Source organism: Scyliorhinus canicula, chromosome 2 (genome assembly GCF_902713615.1).
Source record: "Scyliorhinus canicula chromosome 2, sScyCan1.1, whole genome shotgun sequence".
Classification (NCBI taxonomy): domain Eukaryota; kingdom Metazoa; phylum Chordata; class Chondrichthyes; order Carcharhiniformes; family Scyliorhinidae; genus Scyliorhinus; species Scyliorhinus canicula.
In genome coordinates, this window is record NC_052147.1 from 48,328,294 (window position 1) to 48,348,273 (window position 19,980).

Below are 19,980 nucleotides of genomic sequence, written 5' to 3' on the forward strand. Positions count from 1 at the left end.
GCCAGCCTACAGCAGCCACGCGCGCCCGAGCTTGAAACCATGCAGTATGTTGAGAAAACCCCTCACCCAGTTTTGGTCCCCTCTCCCAGCTATTGCCCTTGAGGAGTTGGTGGGTGTCACAGCGCCCTGGGCTAGTGCGTGGTCAATTGCAGCCCCACTTGACCCGGAACCGCAATGCAAATGAAAATAGATGTTATTTTAAAATAGCTGAGGCCCTAGTGGTTAGCACTGCTGCCTCATGGCCCTGGGTCACTGTCCATGTGGAGTTTACACTGTGTCTGCGTGGGTCTCACCCCCACAACCCAAAGAAGTTGAGGGTAGGTGGATTGGCCAGGCTAAATTGCCCCTTAATTGGTGAAAGAAAAACAATTGGCTACTTTAACATTAAAAAAAAATTAAAATACCTGAAGTCCTTGGCTACAATAAACTGCAGTCACCAGATTTGTAACCTTAGCACAAGTAACCTTTCATTATGTACAGTATTATAATTAAACTGGCAGAAAAATGTAACTGAGTATCTAATACCCCCTTTCCAACCCCCCTTTCTAACTTCCCCCACTCTTGATACACACACACACAAAAAAAAATACAGAGGGGAAAGGCTGATTGAGAGATTAAGAAAATATTTTTAAAAAATAAATTTAGTGTACCCAATTCATTTTTTCCAATTAAGGCGCAATTTAGCGTGGCTAATCCACCTACCCTGCACATTTTGAGTTGTGGGGGTGAAACCCACGCAAACACGGGGAGAATGTACAAACTCCACACAGACAGTGATCCAGAGCCGGGATCGAACCTGGGACCTCGACGCCGTGAGGCAGCCACTGTGCCACCGTGCTGCCCCTCAAGAGGTTAAGAAAATATTAATTAAAATAAAAGAATAAAGGATCTTTAATTCACTAGGATGGCTTCCAGTTAATACCTTTCTGAAGTTCAAGCATTCATTCCGATACGACTTCCTTCGAGGCTTCATATGGTTTTTCTCTGGCACGTTTGTCTACTTTCTCTCCAGACTCGGGATTAGTTCAAATTTAAAAAAAAAATTTTTTATCTCTTTTTCACATTTTTCCCCGAATTTACACCAACTAACAATAAACAACAATCGTAGAACATAGAACAGTACAGCACAGAACAGGCCCTTCGGCCCTCGATGTTGTGCCGAGCAATGATTACCCTACTCAAACCCACGTATCTACCCGTAACCCAACAACCCCCCCCTTAACCTTACTTTTTAGGACACTACGGGCAATTTAGCATGGCCAATCCACCTAACCCGCACATCTTTGGACTGTGGGAGGAAACCGGAGCACCCGGAGGAAACCCACGCACACACGGGGAGGACGTGCAGACTCCACACAGACAGTGACCCAGCCGGGAATCGAACCTGGGACCCTGGAGCTGTGAAGCATTTATGCTAACCACCATGCTACCGTGTTGCCCACAAATCAGCAACAAATATGTCTATCCCCATAACCATAACAACTATCCCATCCTCCCACCAACCCTCAAACATCAGCCCGCCTGTTTACATAAACAAATGACAAAAAGGAATTGGGGATTACCCATAGTCACCCTTAATACACACCAGGCCCCCTCCCCCCCAACCCCCCCCCCCCCCCCCCCATCCCCAACTAATGTTCGAAATTATCCAGTTCTTGAAAGTGCATAATGAATAATGCCCATGACTTGTAGAACCCCCCCGTCCTTCCCCTCGGTTTGAACTTAACCTTCTCAAAGGTCAAGTACTCCAACAGGTCCCCCCGCCACGCTAGGGCACGAAGTGGAGAGGCTGCTCTCCATCCCAGCAGGATCTGCCTTCGGGCAATCAACGAGGCGAAGGCTACAATATCTGCCTCCGCACCCGTTTCCAACCCTGGTTGGTCCGACACCCCGAATATGGCCTCCTGGGGACCCGGGTCCAGTTTCACATGCACCACCTTGGAAATTACCCTAAAAACCTCCTTCCAGTACTCCTAGCTTTGGACAGGACCAAAACATATGAACGTGATTAGCGGGGCCCTCCCTGCAACGTTCACTCACATCCTCTACTCCTTCAAAGAATCGGCTCATCCTCGCCCTCGTGATGTGTGCTCTGTATACCACCTTCAGCTGTATCTGCCCCAACCTTGCACATGAGGTGGAGGCATTTACTCTCCGGAGCACCTCATACCAGACCCCTTCTTCTATAACCTCTCCCAATTCTTCCTCCCCCTTTGCTTTGATCCCCTCCAGTTGTGCCTTATCCTCTTCCAAAATAGCTCCGTACACTGCTGACACTACCCCCTTCTCCAGTCCCCTTGTCGTCAGCACCTCCTCCAGCAATGTGCGGCCGGTTCCTCCGGGAAGCTCTGTATCTCCTTCCTGGCAAAATCTCGAACCTGCATGTATCTAAACATTTCTCCCTGCTCCAGCCCATACTTTCCTTCCAGCTCCCTCAATCCTGCAAACCGACCCCTAAGAAACAAATCTTTTAGCGTCCTAATCCCCTTCTCTTCCCATTTCCAAAAACTTCCATCCCACCTCCCTGGCTCAAATCTGTGGTTCCCCCGAATCGGCATTTCCCTTGACCCTGCCTCCAACCCGAAGTGTGGGCGAACCTGCCTCCAGATTTTCAATGAAGCTATTATTGCTGGACTCCCTGAGTATTTCCCCGGAGCTATCGGGAGCGGCGCTGTTGCTAGTGCTTTCAGTCCCGACACCCTGCACAAACTCTCCTCCATTCTGAACCACTGACCCAGCCCTGCACCGTCTCCACATTCGCCGCCCAGTAATAGTACATCAGGTTCGGGAGACCCAAACCCCCTGCCTGGCTTCCCCTCTGTAGCAGCACCTTTCTCACTCTGGCCACCTTCCCATCCCATATGAACGTGGTAATCCTTCCTTCCCTGCCTTGTCCCACGGTGGAGAGAAAAGTATCTCGAGCTGATGTTGTTTGTGCGGACACTCGCCTTCGGCTCCTTATATAATAGCTTTACCCAGTTCACAAATCTTGGTCCAATCCCAAACCGCTCCAGAACTGCCATCAAGTACCCCCATTCTACCCAGTCAAACGCCTTCTCGGCGTCCAATGCAACAACCACCTCTGTTTCCTTCCGCCAGTGCCATAACGACGTTCAAAATCCTCCTAATGTTCGAAAAGAGCTGCCTCCCTCTCACGAACCCCATCTGATCCTCACCTCTCACCTTCGGGAGGCACTCATCCAGCCTACCCGCCAGTACCTTCGCCAATACTTTTGCGTCCACATTCAGAAGTGATATGGGCCTATATGACCCACACTCCGTCAGACCTTATCATTTTTTAGCAACAGCGAAATCGATGCCTGCCCCAAGGTTTGTGGCAACACCCCCTTTCCTATCGCCTCTTCAAACATCCCCACCATCAGGGGTGCGAGCTTATCCTTGAATTTTTAATAATATTCCACCGGAAACCCATCCGGCCTCTTCCACCTTCCCCGACTGCATCCTCCCAATTGCATCCTTTATCTCTAGCTCCACTATTGCTTCTTCTAATGTAGCCCTGTCACCCTCCCCTAGCCTCGAGTACTCCAACCCATCTAGAAATTCCTGCATCTCACGGTCTCCCCCAGGTGGCTCTGACCTGTATAACCTCTCATAAAACTCCTCAGAAACCTTGTTAATCAGCTCCGGGGCCACCACCAACTTCCCTGCCCTATCCCTCACCTGAAGAATTTGGATTAGTGCAAATTTACAGCATAGATTGCCAGACATTCACTGGTTTTTAGGACACTAAAGCAGTTCTTTACTTCAGCAGCGAGAGAGCGAGACTGTCCCTTTCACTTCCAAGATCTAAACACTTCTGCCCAGTTCTCTCAAAGAGCATCACGCTGGAACCAGTCACTGACTGTTGTCAGGCAGAACATCGATTGCCAGTCAACCAATCAAACCAATTTCCTCCAAAGGTGGTTCCTAAGATTCACCTGGCGCCGATGATGCTGTTTCTCCTCTCGAAAATAGAAAACCAAGGAACATAATGTCCTGACCAAGCACATTCGAATATTGGTCCACGAACCAAAAATAATCAAATAAAATGGGAACAAAAGAAATAAACAGAAAGGGCTCTTATCGTGGTGAGCTGTTGTGCAGCACGGTGGCTCAGGGAGTAGCACTGCTGCCTCACAGCACCGAAGTCCCAGGTTTGATCCCAGCTCTGGGTCATTGTCCGTGTGGAGTTTGCACATTCTCCCCTTGTTTGCGTGGGTTTCGCCCCCAAAACCCAAAGATGTGCAGGCTACGTGGATTGACCACACTAAATTGTCCCTTAATTGGAAAAAATGAATTGGGTACTCTAAATTTTTTTTTAAAATAGTTGTCTTCTGCTGCTTCAGTCCTTGAGGTGTAGGTACACCAAATGTGCTGTTAGGTACTGAGTTCCCTGATTTTGATCCAGTGACAGTAATGGAACAGCAATATATTTCCAAGTTAAGATGGTGAGTGGCTTGGAGGGAAACTTCCAGGTATCTGTGGCCCATGTCCTTCTCGACGGTAGCAGTCATGGGTTTAGAAGGTGCTGCCTAAGGAGCCTTGGTGAGTTTTTCAGTGCATTGAAAAATGAGAGCTCATGTTGTAGGGGGTAACATATTAGCATAGATAGAGTTGTCATAAATGGATCTTTTTATGGTTGGCAGGATTTGAAGAGTGGTGAGCCACAGGGATCAATTTTGGTGCCTCAACTTTTTTACAATTTACATAAACAATTTGGATGAAGGAACTGAAAATATGGTTACTAAATTTGCTGACAAGACAAAGATGGTACACACTGTTGCCACTGTTCGTTGGTGATGGAGGGTTTGAATGTTTGTGGAAGGGGTACTAATCATGCGGGCTGCTTTGTCCTGGATGGTGTTGAGCGTCTTGAGTGTTGTTGGAGTCTGCACTTATCCAGGCAAACGGAGAGTATTCCATCACACTCCTGATTTATTTGTTCTAGATGGTGGACAGGCTTTGGGGGAGTCAGGAAAGCAGTTATACGCCATAGGATTCCCAACCTTTGATCTGCTCATGTAACCAGAGTCTTTACATGGTTAGTCCTGCTCCGTTTCTGGTCAATGGGAACCCCCAGGATTTTGCTGCTGGAGGATTGAGCTATGGTAATGCCATTGAATGTCAAAGGATGTTGGTTAGATTCTCTCTTGTTGAAGATGGTCATTACCTGGCACTTGTGGGGCAAATGTTACTTCCCACTGTCAGTCCAAGCCTGGATGTTTTCCAGGTCTTGTTACATTTGGCCATGGACTGCTTCAGTATTTGAGGTGTGGCATATGGTGCTGAACATTGTGCAATCATCAATGAACATCCCCACCTAAGATCTTATGATGTAAGGAAGGTCATTGATGAAGTGGCTTGGTCTAGGAAACTGCCCTGAGGGAGCCATGCAGTGATTTCATGGAACTGAGGTGAATGACCCCCAACAACACAATTATCTTCCTTTGTGCCAGGTATGATCCAACCAGCGGAGGGTTTTCACCGATTCCCATTGACTCCAGTTTTGCTCCTTGATGCCAACCTCAATCATATATTGTCTTGATGTTGAGGGCAGTCACACTTACCTCACCTCTGCAATTCAGCTGTGTTGTCCATGTTTGAACTAAGGCTGTAATGAGGTCAGGAACTGAGGGATCCTGGCTGAACCCAAACTGAGCATCAGTGAGCAGGTTATTGCTAAGCAAATGCAGTTTGATAGTGATGTTGATGATCCCTTCCATCACTTTACTGATGGTTGAGAGTAGACTGATGGGACGATAATTGGCCAGGTTGGATTTGTTCTGTTTCTTGCGTACAGGACATACCTGGGCAATTTTCCATATTGTTAGGTAGATGCCAATGTTATAGCTTTGCTAGGGGAATGGCATGTTTTGAAGCACAAGTCTTCAGTATTATTGCCGGAATTTGTCAAGGCCCATAGTATGCGCAATACACGGCTAGCTATGATGTGTCGGTGTGCAGGTCATGAATAGCCTTTGCGAAAGTGAAGGAAGCCTTCAACGTGTTTGTGGAATACTCACTCAGAACTGGTTTTAGCAACTCACTCAACCATTGGACAATTCATGTTGTGCAGAACCAGTCACAGATAAGGCAGGGCATAATGGGACATTATTTTTGTGTGTCTTGGACAGTCTGTACATTTATGGGCATAGTGAACCATGAAAACGTATCCTATATATACACCACAAGGCAACTCTTTACCCAGGCAAGTCTAACAAAAGTTTACATAATTTGCTTTTGAGCAGAGTTGTGTGGTCATGCGTGGTGGGTACGAATCTTGACAGGTAATTAAGAACAGTGTGCATTTTGTCAGTATAGCCACGCTTGTTAAGGATGACAATTCCAGTTCCTTTGTTCAATTTTCAAATATGTATGCCTAGGTTTCCCTTTGAAGCCTTCCATGTGAAAATACAGCATGACAACAATGATGTGTCTGTGTGCATGTTTGACATTGCAAGCCTATTCAGTAATGTGCTGCTCAAGGAAGCCACAGATATTTGCACCTCATCAGGATATCATGACAATCTAGACAGGCCGCCATGTTCTGAATCTATATTAATTAACCGTGCGAGTTTAGCAGCTTGCGCAGTTGAATTCTGCTTTAATGACACTATTAAATTTATTAAATTTGTATGTCCAAGTAGATTGTGCTGCCACGAGATCCCATCTAGGGCCAGCTCTCACTAATATTTTTGTCTGTTTCCATGAGAAACCTGTTTTGATGGAATGACTCAAAAAATTCAGAATATAATGTCAAACGTCATTTGTGATTCCACGATTGTGCAGAATTTTGTGAACAATCCTGCATTTTCTAGCTTACTTATGCTTGCTGGAAGTAACATATATTCAAATGCAGGGTCCTGTCCTCTGCAGACATAAATAATGTCCAGTCATGGCATCTTTTTTGAATAAACAGAAGCAGGAGGATAATAGCTCCTTGGCGCATTCACCATGGCAACGTCTTGACCAATCAGAACCGATTTGTCAACCAATCCGCACCGCTTTTCTCATGCAGTATAAATTATTGTCCCTTTGAAATGTTGGCATTGATGCATCTGTTCTGATGAGTGCACGGTGAAAATCTTCGACTGCATTACTTTTTTTCAGCAGTCTTTAGGTTCTGTACTACCAAGTGACTGTTAATGATACCACAAAAGGTAAAGTGCGATAAGTGTCTGGGTCGAGTGACTGATGGACAAAGAATCCATATCTATTTCTTTTTTTTTAATTTTAGAGTCCCCAATTCATTTTTTCTAATTAAGGGGCAATTTAGCGTAGCCAATTCACCTCCCCTGCACATGTTTTGGATTGTGGGAGCGAAACCCATGCAAACACAGGGAGAATGCAAACTCAACACGGACAATGACCAAGAGCCAGGATCGAACCTGGGACCTCGGCGCTGTGAGGCTGCAGCACTAACCACTGCGCCACCATGCTGCCTCCATATCTATTTCTTATTGCATTTGTAAATGTTATATTTTCTAGTCACATGCAGATTATTTTAATTCATGCAGATTGTTCAATTGCAAACCCAGTTCATGCATTTCTGGTATAACCATTGGGGCCTAACTTGGTCAGTAACAACTGTTAGTGGAAAATATGTTAGGGACTAATACGTATTACTAATACAAGAGGTTGGATATGCAGTAACCCATTTTGCTCATATATGTGTGTTTGGACTGCACTAACTCCAATACCAAGAATTGTTTTGCTCTCTGGTAACAAACACTGGTAACTTTGTATAACATTGAAAAGTTGGCCATCCACAAATTTATGTTATCCCATTTCCTTTCTTGAGTTCCCACCAGCAATCCACCCGGCAAAATCTTTTTCAAGTGATATTCTGCAGCTAGCCACTAGGAGGTGTGCAAGAGTGTCCTTGGGTGATCCTCTGTGATTATATTCTGCGCTTCCTCCCTGTGGAGTAATGTTGTGTCTCCACCTAGCACTTGTGTTGTTAGCGCATCAGTTGGGAATTCCAGACACCAATGATTGTTTTATCGTCAGTGGGATAGTATATTGGAACTCCAGGGCTCAAAGAACTGAAATGGATTATCTTTTTAAGAGGCATCTATGGGGATGGGGGGATAGAAGTATACCATTTAAATTGACTTGTCACTAACTCAGAATATTTTTCATCAAGCTGAAAATGTTAAATACATGGGGCGCGATTCTCCGTCTCGCCGCACCGGTTTTCTGGTGCGGCATGCCCCCGTTGGCAGTGGGTTCCTCTGTCCCGGCAGCTGGTCAATGGGGATTCCCATTATGGGCACCCCCACACCATTGGTAAATCCGCGGGCGTGAGTGCGCTGCCAGCGAAGTGGAGGATCCCGCCAATGGAGAATCCAGTCCATTAGATTTAGCAGTTACCAAATTATTATTTTCCCATTGGGACGCTTCAGTCTAAGTATAAATTTTACAGAACAGATAACTGTTTAATTTTCCAGCAATATTTAAATCTCTAATTTGCATTGTATTGCACCAGTGTGATAGAACGTAGAGTCAGAAATGGGGCTCGGTGTCCTGTGTTTTATCATGCCTGTGCAAGCTGTACTACTGGAGCCATCCACTCTTATCCTTATACATGAATATATGTAATAATAATAATCACTTATTGTCACAAGTAGGCTTCAATGAAGTTACTGTGAAAAGCTCCTATTTGCCACATTCCGGCGCCTGCTCAGGGAGGCCGATACGGGAATTGAACCTGCGCTGTTGACCTCGTTCTGCCTTACAAGCCAGCTGTTTAGCCCACTGTGCTAAACCAGCCCCTGGATATATATTTATCTTTTTCAAATAATTGTGTTTCTGATTTGATCACTTACAAATAATAAACCTGTCTCAAAGTGTTTCTTAGCAAAAATAAACGAGAGCTTATCTTCCTTATTAGTAATGTGAGAAGAAAATTGTAAGAACTCAGCAGCTTTGAAATGCAACTGCTGAGAATGATTTTAATGAATTGACTAATTAGACAAAAATTGAATAGTGTGAATTGAATCAGTTATCTTTTGTATATCTTTGCTTGTATTTAATAAAATGATCAGCTAAGAATAAATGATAACTGGAGTGCGGTTCTACTATTAATTGCTAAATGTCTGCGGGATGCTTTTTACTCATCGAGGCAGTTAAGTTTCATAACAGCTTACCATGAAACCTTGCATACTGGATAGTACTTATGAATTTAATTGGTCATTTTAAATTTTCAGGGAGAAAAAACACTTTGAGTGCGGAAGAGATGGCTGAATTTTATAAGTCGTTCCTTGACACAAACTACAAAAAGCATGTGAACTACAATAAGTAAGTAACCCTACTGATTATTTTTAAATATGTAATTGCTGGATTGAGTTTATGAAGAGGGATAAGAATAAATTGTGAGAGTAATAGACTATTAAAATATAATAAAAGCAAATTACTGCGGATGCTGGAATCTGAGATGGAAGGGACAATGCTGGAAAATCTCAGCAGGTCTGGCAGCATCTGTAGGGAAAGAAAAGAGCTAACGTTTCGAGTCCGATGACTCGAAACCCAGGATGCAGAAACCCATTTCTTCTTCTCTTCCACCAAAAGTAAATTGTAGTGAGGTGAACGATAATCATATGAAAATAAACAGAGGCTAATAAAATAGATTTTAAAGTTTGAGATTCTGTTCAAAGTTCTTCATTTTAACTGTCGGCAGGTTATAAGTGCTACAAGGCAGAAAGGATTGTTCAAAATTGTATTCCTCCTCTGACTAAACTAAGTATAACATTGTAACATGATGAATGTTGTCTAATGAGTGAGTAATTTTTTCTTTATTCCTTTAATCAGGGAATGGTACAAACGTAATTTTACTATCACATGGTTAATGGGTCGAGCAGTGCTGCAGAGTGCCTGGAGAAAACTGAGATGGAGGAAGGAAGTCAGATGATGAAGATCCCGGATCCTGTAAACAGTCTATTTGGACTTAAATGCTTAGAGTTGGAATCTAATTTTGCCATTGTGCTATTTAAGTTAAACTTTAACTTTAGCATTGCACAGTAAATGTATCATATACAGAATTGTTATTAAAATATAATGTCTTTTCTGAGTTTGACTTGTGTATATATTTTTGTTTCAACCTTTATATTTATTTAAAAGGGAGACAGAAGGTGACAAACTACAGACCAGTAGAGGAGTAAGGGGTGACTTAATTGAAACATATAAGATCCTGAGGGGTCTTGACAGGGTCGATGAGGAGAGGATGTTTCCTCTTGTGGGAGAATCTGGAATCAGGGGTCACTATTTAAAAATCAGGGGTCGCCCATTTAAAATGGCGATGTGACGAAACATTTTCACTCAGAGGGTTGAGAGTCTTTGGAACACTTCCAGAAAAGGTGGTGGAAGCAGAGTCTTTGAATCTTTTAAAGGCAGGGGTGGATAGATTCTTGGTAAGCAAGAGGATGATAGGTTATCGGAGGGGGGGGGGGAAGTTAGGCAGGATGCAGATTTGAGGTTACTATCAGATCTGCCATGATCTTGATCAATGGTGAAGCAGGCACAAGGGCTGAATGACCAATCTTGCTCCTTGTTCGTATGTTCAACAGCTTCCAATGGTATGATAAGTGATCACATAAGTTTTATCATGTGGGAACCCTGAAATGAATTACAGTAACCAGAAATTCTTCTTTAACAAAAAATGGGTGAAAATCAATTTTCTGCCATGTTATGATGTCCAGTAACCTTTACGCCATGATGTAGTGATGTTGGAGTGGGGTGAGCACAGTTAGAAGTATTACAACACCAGGTTAATGTCCAATAGGTCTGTTTCGAATCACTAGCTTTCGGAGCACTGCTCCTTCCTCGGGTGAATGAGGAATTCACCTGAGGAAGGAGCAGTGCTCCGAAAGCTACTGATTTGAAACAAACCTATTGGACTTTAACCTGGTGTAAGACTTCTTACAGTAACCTTTAAGGAAGAGAAACACCAATTATTTACGAAAAGAATAAAAACGCCAGATTCCACAATTTTCAAACAGAATAATTTTTATGATGTAATAGAGCAAATACTAAATACTATCTTAGCTAACCCCCCATACCTAATACCCATAATCAACCTGAATTAACAGGCAAATTGTGGTAGATTATAAACTATAAATTGCGCATTAAATGGCAGACACAATCGGGCAAATTTTACCAATTGGCTCAGCAGTCCATTCAGCATATAGGTCATCAATCTAAATCAAGAGTCTTTCAAAACTCTGTCTTCCTCACAAAGAATTTCAACTCTTCTTCTAGATGCTAGCCGTACACCTGCCAAAAGCAGCACACAACCAACCCGAGTTCCATGGGCACAGTCTCCACCAAAAATGGCACTCTGTAGAACCTCCTCAACTTGGTCTGGATGTTGTAGATCTACCAGTGTTATCTTAAAGTAGCAGAAGCAGTTACAGCAACTATCTATTTGCTTATTCTCAGCTTCTGGGCCTCTCTTCAACCTGCTTATACTGTGCCATTGGAATCCTCATCTGTGTTCTTGTTATATGTTTTATGGTTTTTTAATATATACGTATGTTCCTTTTATATGCTTTCAAACAGGTTCAATCTCCCTGGAAATGCAATCTCAGTTTCAATCTTAGTTTCCTTAGAAACTCAGAGGGCCAGTTTCCCTTCTCAGTTTCCCAGGCTGAAAAGAAGCAGTCACTCCAGGAAACATGGAAAACGTGCAGGGCTGCAGGTGAGAGTGAAACAACGCGGTCCCAAAGCCCCTCTGCCTAGCTTACTCCTAGCTAATGTCCAATCTCTAGAAAACAAGCTAGACGAACTTAAAGCCAGACTCACTTTTCAAAGAGAACTAAGGGACTGCTGTGTGCTCTGTTTCACGGAGACATGGCTCACTCCTGCTTCACCGGACTGTGCCCTACAACCAGAGGGCTTTTCAATCCACCAAATGGACCGTACGGCGGCCTCCGGAAAGGCAAGGCAAGGGTAGGTGGGGTATGCCTCCTAATCAACACCTTCTGGTGCCTAGGTGTAGCAACACCGGTGCGTTTCTGCTCCCCGGACGTAGAATACCTGACACTAAAATGCCGCCCCTTCTACCTTCCGCGGGAGTTCAGCTCCATTATCCTGACGGCAGTTTACATCCCACCCCATGCAAATGAGAAAATCGCACTGGACGAAATATTCACCACCACAAATAGGCTTGAAACGAAACATCCTGAGGCCTTGTTCATTGTAGCTGGGGACTTCAATCAGACCAAGCTCAAGAGCATACTGCCAAGTTACTACCAACACGTCACCTGTTCCACCAGAGGCCCAAACATCCTATACCACTGCTAAACAAATATCAAACATGCCTACCACTCTATCGCCCACCCACATTTTGGCAAATCTGACCATAAGGCTGTGCTCCTGCTCCCGGCTTATAAGCAGAAACTAAAGCTGGAAAATCCGTCAAAGAAAGTTGTGCATTGTTGGTTTGAGGAATCGGATGATCTCCTACGGGACTGCTTAGAGTCAGTGGACTGGTCAGTATTTAAAAACTCTGCGACCAGTCTGAACGAGTATGCCACTACAGTAACTGACTTCATTAGTAAGTATGTAGAAGACTGTGTGCCAAAGAAGCAAATCTGTGTGTTTCCCAACCGGAAACCCTGGATGAACAGGGATATCCACTGCTTGCTGAAGTCTAGGTCTGAGATGCTCAAGTCAGGTGACCCTGACCTCTACAAGAAAGCCAGATATGATCTAAAGAAATCCATCAAAGATGCCAAAAGACAGTACCGGACCAAGCTCAAGTCCCAGGCTAGCCATACGGATCCCCGCCGTCCATGGCAAGGTCTGCAAGACATAACGGGCTACAAGATGAAGGCATGTAAAATCGTTGGCTCCAACGCACCCCTCCCTGATGAGCTCAACGCATTCTATGCCCGCTTTGAGCAAGAGGTCAGCGAGAGCGAGCCCTCCACCCCAGAAGCCGTGGATGAACTTGTATCTGAGATCACCACTGCAGACGTCAGAGCAGCCTTCTCGAAGATCAACTCACGGAAAGCCACTGGCCCGGATGGGGTACCTGTACGAGCACTCAGATCTTGCGCGGATCAGCTGGCGGGGGTATTCGCAGACATCTTCAACCTCTTTACAACAATCTGAGGTCCCTATCTGCTTCAAGAAGATGACCATCATCCCTGTACCAAAAAAAGTCAAGCAGCATACCTTAATGACTATCGTCCAATGGCTCTGACATCCATCATCATGAAATGCTTCGAAAGGTTAGTCATGGCACGAAGTAACTCCAGCCTCCCGGATTGCCTTGATCTGCTACAGTTTGCCTACCGCTGGAACAGGTCCACAGCAGACGCCATCTCCATGGCCCTGCACTCTACCCTGGAACACCTAGATAACAAAGACACTTATGTCAGACTCCTATTTATCAACTACAGCTCAGCCTTCAACACCATAATTCCTACGAAACTGATCTCCAAACTCCGTGGCCTTGGCCTCGGCTCCTCCCTCTGCGACTGGATCCTGAACTTTCTAACCCACAGGCCACAATCATTAAAGATGGGCAACAACACCTCCTCCATCCTCAGCCCTCTACTATATTCCTTATACACCTATGACTGTGTGGCCAAATTCCCCTCCAACTCGATTTTCAAATTTGCTGATGACACCACCATAGTGGGTCGGATTTCAAACAATGACGATACAGAGTACAGGAATGAGATAGAGAATCTGGTGAACTAGTGCGACGACAATAATCTCTCCCTCAATGTCAACAAAACGAAGGAGATTGTCATCGACTTCAGGAAGCGTAGTGGAGAACATGCTCCTGTCTACATCAATGGGAACGAAGTAGAATGGGTCGAGAGCTTCAAGTTTTAGGTGTCCAGATCACCAACAGCCTGTCCTGGTCCCCCCATGCTGACACTATAGTTAAGAAAGCCCACCAACGACTACTTTCTCAGAAGACTAAGGAAAGTTGGCATGTCAGCTACAACCCTCACCAACTTCTACAGATGCACCATAGAAAGCATTCTTTCTGGTTGTATCACAGCTTGGTATGGGGCCTGCTCTGCCCAAGACTGCAGGAAACTACAAAAGGTCGTGAATGTAGCCCAGTCGATCACGCAAACCAGCCTCCCATCCATTGACTCTATCTATAATTCCCGCTGCCTCAGAAAGGCAGCCAGCATAATTAAAGATCCAACGCATCCTGGACATACTCTCTTCCACCTTCTTCCATCAGGAAAAAGATACCAAAGTTTGAGGTCACGTACCAACCAACTCAAGAACAACTTCTTCCCTACTGCCATCAGACTTTTGAATGGACCTACCTCGTATTAAGTTGATCTTTTCTCTACACCTTACTATAACTGTAACATTATATTCGGCAGTCTCTCCTTCCTTCCCTCCTTCCTTCCCTATGTACGGTATGCATTGTTTGTACAGCATGCAAGAAACAATACTTTTCACTGTATACTAATACATGTGACAATAATAAATCAAATCAAATCAAACCTTTTCGATTTTCATTTTTACCATCCCTTTCCAGTTAGAGTATCTCAAAAATACAAGCTTTGAAACTGCAGTTTCCATCACAGGCATAATTAGCAATAAATTTTGTGAATATTGCTTTCAATAGGGTGTCACAGTGGTTAGCATTGCTGCCTCATAGCATCAGGGACTGGGTTCCAGCCTTGGGCGACTGTATGGAGTTTGCACACTTTCCCCTGTCTTGCGTGGGTGCTCTGTTCCTCTGGGTGCTTTAGTTTCCTCCCATAGCCCAAAGATGTGCAAGTTAAGTGGATTGGACGTGATCAATGCGCAGGGTTAGGGTAGTGGAATAGGCCGAGGTAGAGTTCTCTTTCAGTAAGTCGGTGCAGACTCGATGGGCTGAATGCCCCATCTGCATTCTTGGGATTCTACAAAACTTGAGAATTCAGAAAATTTGATTTCATCGGTCAGTTGTTGGGGGAAGAGTCACACCTTCAATTTTTCACCAAGGAAAAAAAGAGCTTGGATTTGTGTAGCATATTTTGCAAAGCACTTCATAGATCAATTACTTTTGAAGTGAAGCCACTGTTATGTAGACAAACTTAGCAGTCAATCCAGAAACAATATAGCTATGGTCATTACTTCCTACATTCAAATTCATATCCTCTGCATTAGAAAGTATAATAGTTCACATTTATAAAATGTTTTCCTTTGCTGGAATCCTCTTCAACAGTGTGTTCTGTGGAACACTGGAGAGGGAATGTAACACTGCATTGAACAAGGTACTCTGCTGTCTTACCTTTCTATGTTTGGCTACAAGTATGCTTTTTGAGGTAAAATTATCTGATTTATGATTAATGGAAATGGGTGTCCATCTCCCTGTTCAAATAAGTTAGTTTTTTTTCAAATTGATACATTTTTTCTCTTTGCCTTAAGTTAATATCTTATGCCTGTGTACTGTTTTTGCAGGCACTCCAGGTACTTTTGCCAAAGAACATATTTAATAAATGAATTAAGATGGTACCAATAGGCTATTATAGCCAAAACCAATCTTTGTACCCATTCACATCTGGTGACTGGTTCCTCCTATTCCTAAATCTGAGACACTGAAGGGATTCATGGAAAAAATATATCAAGGATGGAATCTTCCTGGTCTAAATCGATCAATAACACAGTGTGCATTTTTCCGCGAGAATATTTGGGGAGCGAGTTGAATTTTTATGATCAATCGCTGTATTAAAATTAGTTTTTTTTGCTCTGATGGGTCAGCATGTGATATTGTGTTGTACCAGAGATTATCGGATTTATGTCCTGTTTCCTCTCAGAAAATTCTGCATTATTGCAGTGTTTCCATTTGGCCACTTCCATGTATATCAAAGGTGGAGACAAAATTATGAAACTGAAACACTTGCTCCATTGTACCTCTTCTAATTGATAGCAGAGGCAACCTGACCAACTTGAAAGGCGGATTGAATTTCTGGTGAATTATTTCTGAAACATAAGCATTTTTACTCCTAAAATAAAGCTGCTCATTGCAGGGTATCCATCTTTTGTTCTGCTTTTAAAGCCATACTGTTAATATGGCTTCTCCAGTTCAACTTCTGGTGACCCCAAATGATGATGGTGCTATTTGAGGTTGGGAGAGTACCGGACCTTCTCTTGTTTGATATGATAATTACCCATCCCTTGGGTCGTGCAACACAGATGTTATGATGTAGGTCGGCATGGAGTGTTTTGTAACCTGGTGTGTTTCTCCTAAACCACTCATTGTGTATACTAATTAGTAACTTGGACCTGAACTGCCCTGCATTTTGATTCGTAAACTTTGCCCATTTTGTTCCTATCTCATTTTCTTGTCACAGTCTTCCGCAATTTTGACTTCCAAGTGCTTCTCCTTTCTGTGTCCATGCCAAATCTTAACCTTGTTCATTATTACTCTTGCAAAACCTTTTAGTATAAAGGGACATGGATTCAAACTTAGATGAAAAAAATGACGACACAGTTAATATATAACTTCTTCGTGCAGAGGTTTGTAAATATTGAATAACAGAGAGGCAATGTAAGCAAAGTGTTTTTAATCTTTTGGTGTACTGTATTAAAGTTAATCAATCCATCTAAGTCACTGAAAGCTAACATGCAGGTGCAGCAAGCAATTATGAAGAGAAATGGTCTGGCCTTTAATGCAAGAGGACTTGAGTGCAGAAGTCTTGCTGCAATTGTATAGAACCTTGGTGACTGCACCTGGAGTAGTGTGCACAGTTTTGGTCTCCTTACCGAAGGAAGGAGATACTTGCCATAGAGGGAGTGCAAAGAAGGTTCACCACACTGATACCTGGGATGGAAAGATTGTCCTTTGAGGAGAGACTGAGGAGATTATGCCTATTTCTCTTTAAAAGCGTTTAAAAGAATGAGCAGTGATCTTATTGAAGCATACAAAATTCATACAGGGCTTGACAGGGTAGATGCAGGGAGGATGTTTTACCCTGGCTGGTGGGGGTCTAAAACCAGGATACATAGGGGGAAGTTATCTGCCTGCATTCCATCTCGCTATTTCAGGAGAATAGCGGGAGAGCCCCAAATGGGGTTTACGCTGGGCACCAAATGGAGTGCGATGCTCCCGGCCTGCGGCACAAGACGCAATGTGGTTCACGCTGTCACTAGGTGTGAACCAGATTTGCATATTTACATGAGCACTTAAACTCAATTAAAAATGCATTTCTGGATCTTAGCCAAAGTCTTCCGGGATCTTTCGCCCCCACTGGAGCGGCGTGATGCCGGCAGAATCATAGCATCAATGGAAAACAGACGTGATGACCATGCCTGGGGCGGAGGAGGGCTTAGAAACCATTGGAACTCCTGGATGGTTGAGAACAGGGCAAGGCTGTGCCCTAGCAGTACCAACTGCCTGGGTGTCAGGTTGGCATTGTCAGGGTGCCAAGAGCAGTGCTTGAAAGAGGGAGAAGGCATGAAGGGGGATGCTAACTGGGGGGGGGGGGGGATCCTTCGACGACTCCATAATGGGGTGTTGGTCCCTGGAGGGGGGGGGGGGGGGTTTCTGCCGGTGAGTAAGGTGAGTGGGGATGCTATAGGGTTGTCTATAGATCAGGGAGCCCTTTAAAAGTGTTGCTCTACATATGCAGGATGGGTGAATTGGCCACACTAAATTGCCATTTAATTGGAAAAATAGAATTGGGTACTCAAATTTTTTTTTTTAATGTTGCCCTGATCTCTGAGGAGCTGGCCTGGCTGATGTCTTTAGGTTCTGCACATCTCTTTCCCAGGTGAAATTCTCTACCCCAGAGCTGTAGAGGCTCAGTCATTGGGTGTGTTCAATGTAGAGATTGTTAGATATTAGAGGTGTCAAGGAATAAGGTAGTTGTGCAGGAATATGGAAGTGAGTAGAAGATCAAGTCATGTTCTAGTTGAACATGACTTGGGCTCAAGGGGCTGAAAGTTCTAGATCATAGAATTTACAGTGCAGAAGGAGGCTATTCGGCCATTCGTGTCTGCATCGGCCCTTACAAAGAGCACCCTACTCAAGCCCACGTATCTACCTTATCCCTGTAACCCCCAGTTAACACTAAGTGCAATTTAGCACAGCCAATCCACCTAACCCGCACATTTTTAGACTGTGGGAGGAAACTGGAGCATGCGGAGGAAACTCATGCAGACATGGGGAGAAAGTGCAGACTCCGCACAGACAGTGACCCAGCCAGAAATCGAACCTGGGACCCTGGAGCTGTGAAGTAATTGAGCTAACCACTATGCTACCATGCTGCCCTGCACCTGCTCTTATTTCCTATGTTACTAGGTCTATGATCTTTTGCCAGGCTGTATGGAAAATCAAAAAAGTTGGCCCTGACAACATCTTGGCTTTAACGCTTAAGACTTGCACTATCAAAACTGTAGTGCCTCTGGCCAAGCTGTTCCAGTACAGCTACAATTCTGGCATCCATCTGACAAAGTGGAAAATTTCCCAGTTATGTCCAGGACAAATTGCCACTCCATCAATGTACTTTCATTCATCAACAAAGTGATGGAAGGTGTCATTGACAGTGCTATCAAATAGCATTTACTCAGCAGTAACCTGCTCACTGCTACCTATTTAGAGTCTGCCTTGACAACGGGGCTGCGGGCCTCATTACATTGCTTAAAATCTGGATAATGGAGCTGAATTCCAGAGGTAAGGTGACACTGCTTGCCTGTGAAATCAAGGCAGCACTTGACTAAGTGTGGCATCAAGGTGCACAAACAGAACTGAAGTCAATGGGAATTGGGGTGAAAACTCCCCATTTGTTGTAGTCGCACCTAGCACAAAGGAAGATTATGGTGGTTGTTGGAGGCTAACCTTCTCTGTCCAAGGATATCGCTATAGGAATTATTTGACAGTGTTTTCAGCCGAACCATTAAGAATATGTTGAGAAGACAATTTAAAAAACATTTGGGATCTTTGATTTTTCAAATAGAGGCATGGAGTACAAAATGCAAGGGGGCTATGCTAAACCCTAGAACACAAGTGAAGAGGGCACTGTTCATTCTGTTTTTTATAAGCACACAGCTTTAGGGCAGCACGGTGGTGCAGTGGTTAGCACTGCTGCCTCACGGCGCAGAGATCCCAGGTTCGATCCCGGCTCTGGGTCACTGTCCGTGTGGAGTTTGCACATTCTCCCCGTGTTTGCGTGGGTTTCGCCCCCACAACCCAAAGATGTGCAGGCTAGGTGGATTGGCCACGTTAAATTGCCCCTTAATTGGAAAAAATTAATTGGATACACTAAATTTGTTTTAAAAAATTATTACACAGCTTTTCCTTGAAGTTTTTCCTGCCTGGTTGATGCTGTGAAATTGCCAAGCGGAAAGAATATTTTATTAAGAGCTTTCATCTCACTGAGGAGCCTTCAGGTGAACCTGCATCCGACAACCTGCTCTGATAACTCTGTTCACATTTTGACAGCTGTGACAAATTCCACCTCAGCAACTGTGACAATCAACAACATCCTAAAACAATCAACATTTTAAATAAAATATACCATAATATTCTAAAACATGTAACTTTGTGAGCACCTTCGTATGTCACTGTTTTTATAACAAAAATATTGTCAAATGGTTACAGCACACAGTGAGGCTATTCAGCCGGTTGTGTTTGTGCCAGCTTTCCAAAGGGGCAATTCATCTAGTACCACTCTCCCCCTGTGGCCCGGCACATTCTTCTTTCTCAGATAACAATCCAGTTTCTCCTTGGCACGGTAGCACAATGGTTAGCACTGTTGCTTCACAGCTCCAGGGGAACAGGTTTGATTCCTGGCTTGGGTCACTGGTCGCGGTTCTCCAAAATGGAGACAAAGTCCCGACGCCGGAGTGAAAACTGGAGTGTTTCACTCCGGCGTCGGAGCCCACTCCCAGCCCCCTATTCTCCCGCCCCCGGGGGGCTAGGAGCGGCGTCGTGTATTTTGCGCACGCTGGGCCTTGGCACCGCATAAAAAGCGGCGCCGCGTATATGAAATCACCCGCGCATACGTGGCTGCC

At 44.3% G+C, this 19,980-nt stretch overlaps 1 protein-coding gene across 1 annotated transcript in view; it reads left to right on the top strand.

The window, feature by feature from the left end:
• Nucleotides 1–10,070, top strand: part of LOC119953406 (cytochrome c oxidase assembly factor 8) — a 22,029-nt gene extending 11,959 nt beyond the window's left edge. The window contains exons 4-5 of the mRNA XM_038777663.1: nucleotides 9,210–9,300; nucleotides 9,811–10,070. Of these exons, the coding sequence (XP_038633591.1) occupies nucleotides 9,210–9,300; nucleotides 9,811–9,910 (191 nt within the window). The 3' untranslated portion in view covers nucleotides 9,911–10,070. The remainder of the gene's footprint in view (nucleotides 1–9,209; nucleotides 9,301–9,810) is intronic.
• The last annotated feature ends 9,910 nt before the right edge of the window (nucleotides 10,071–19,980 follow it).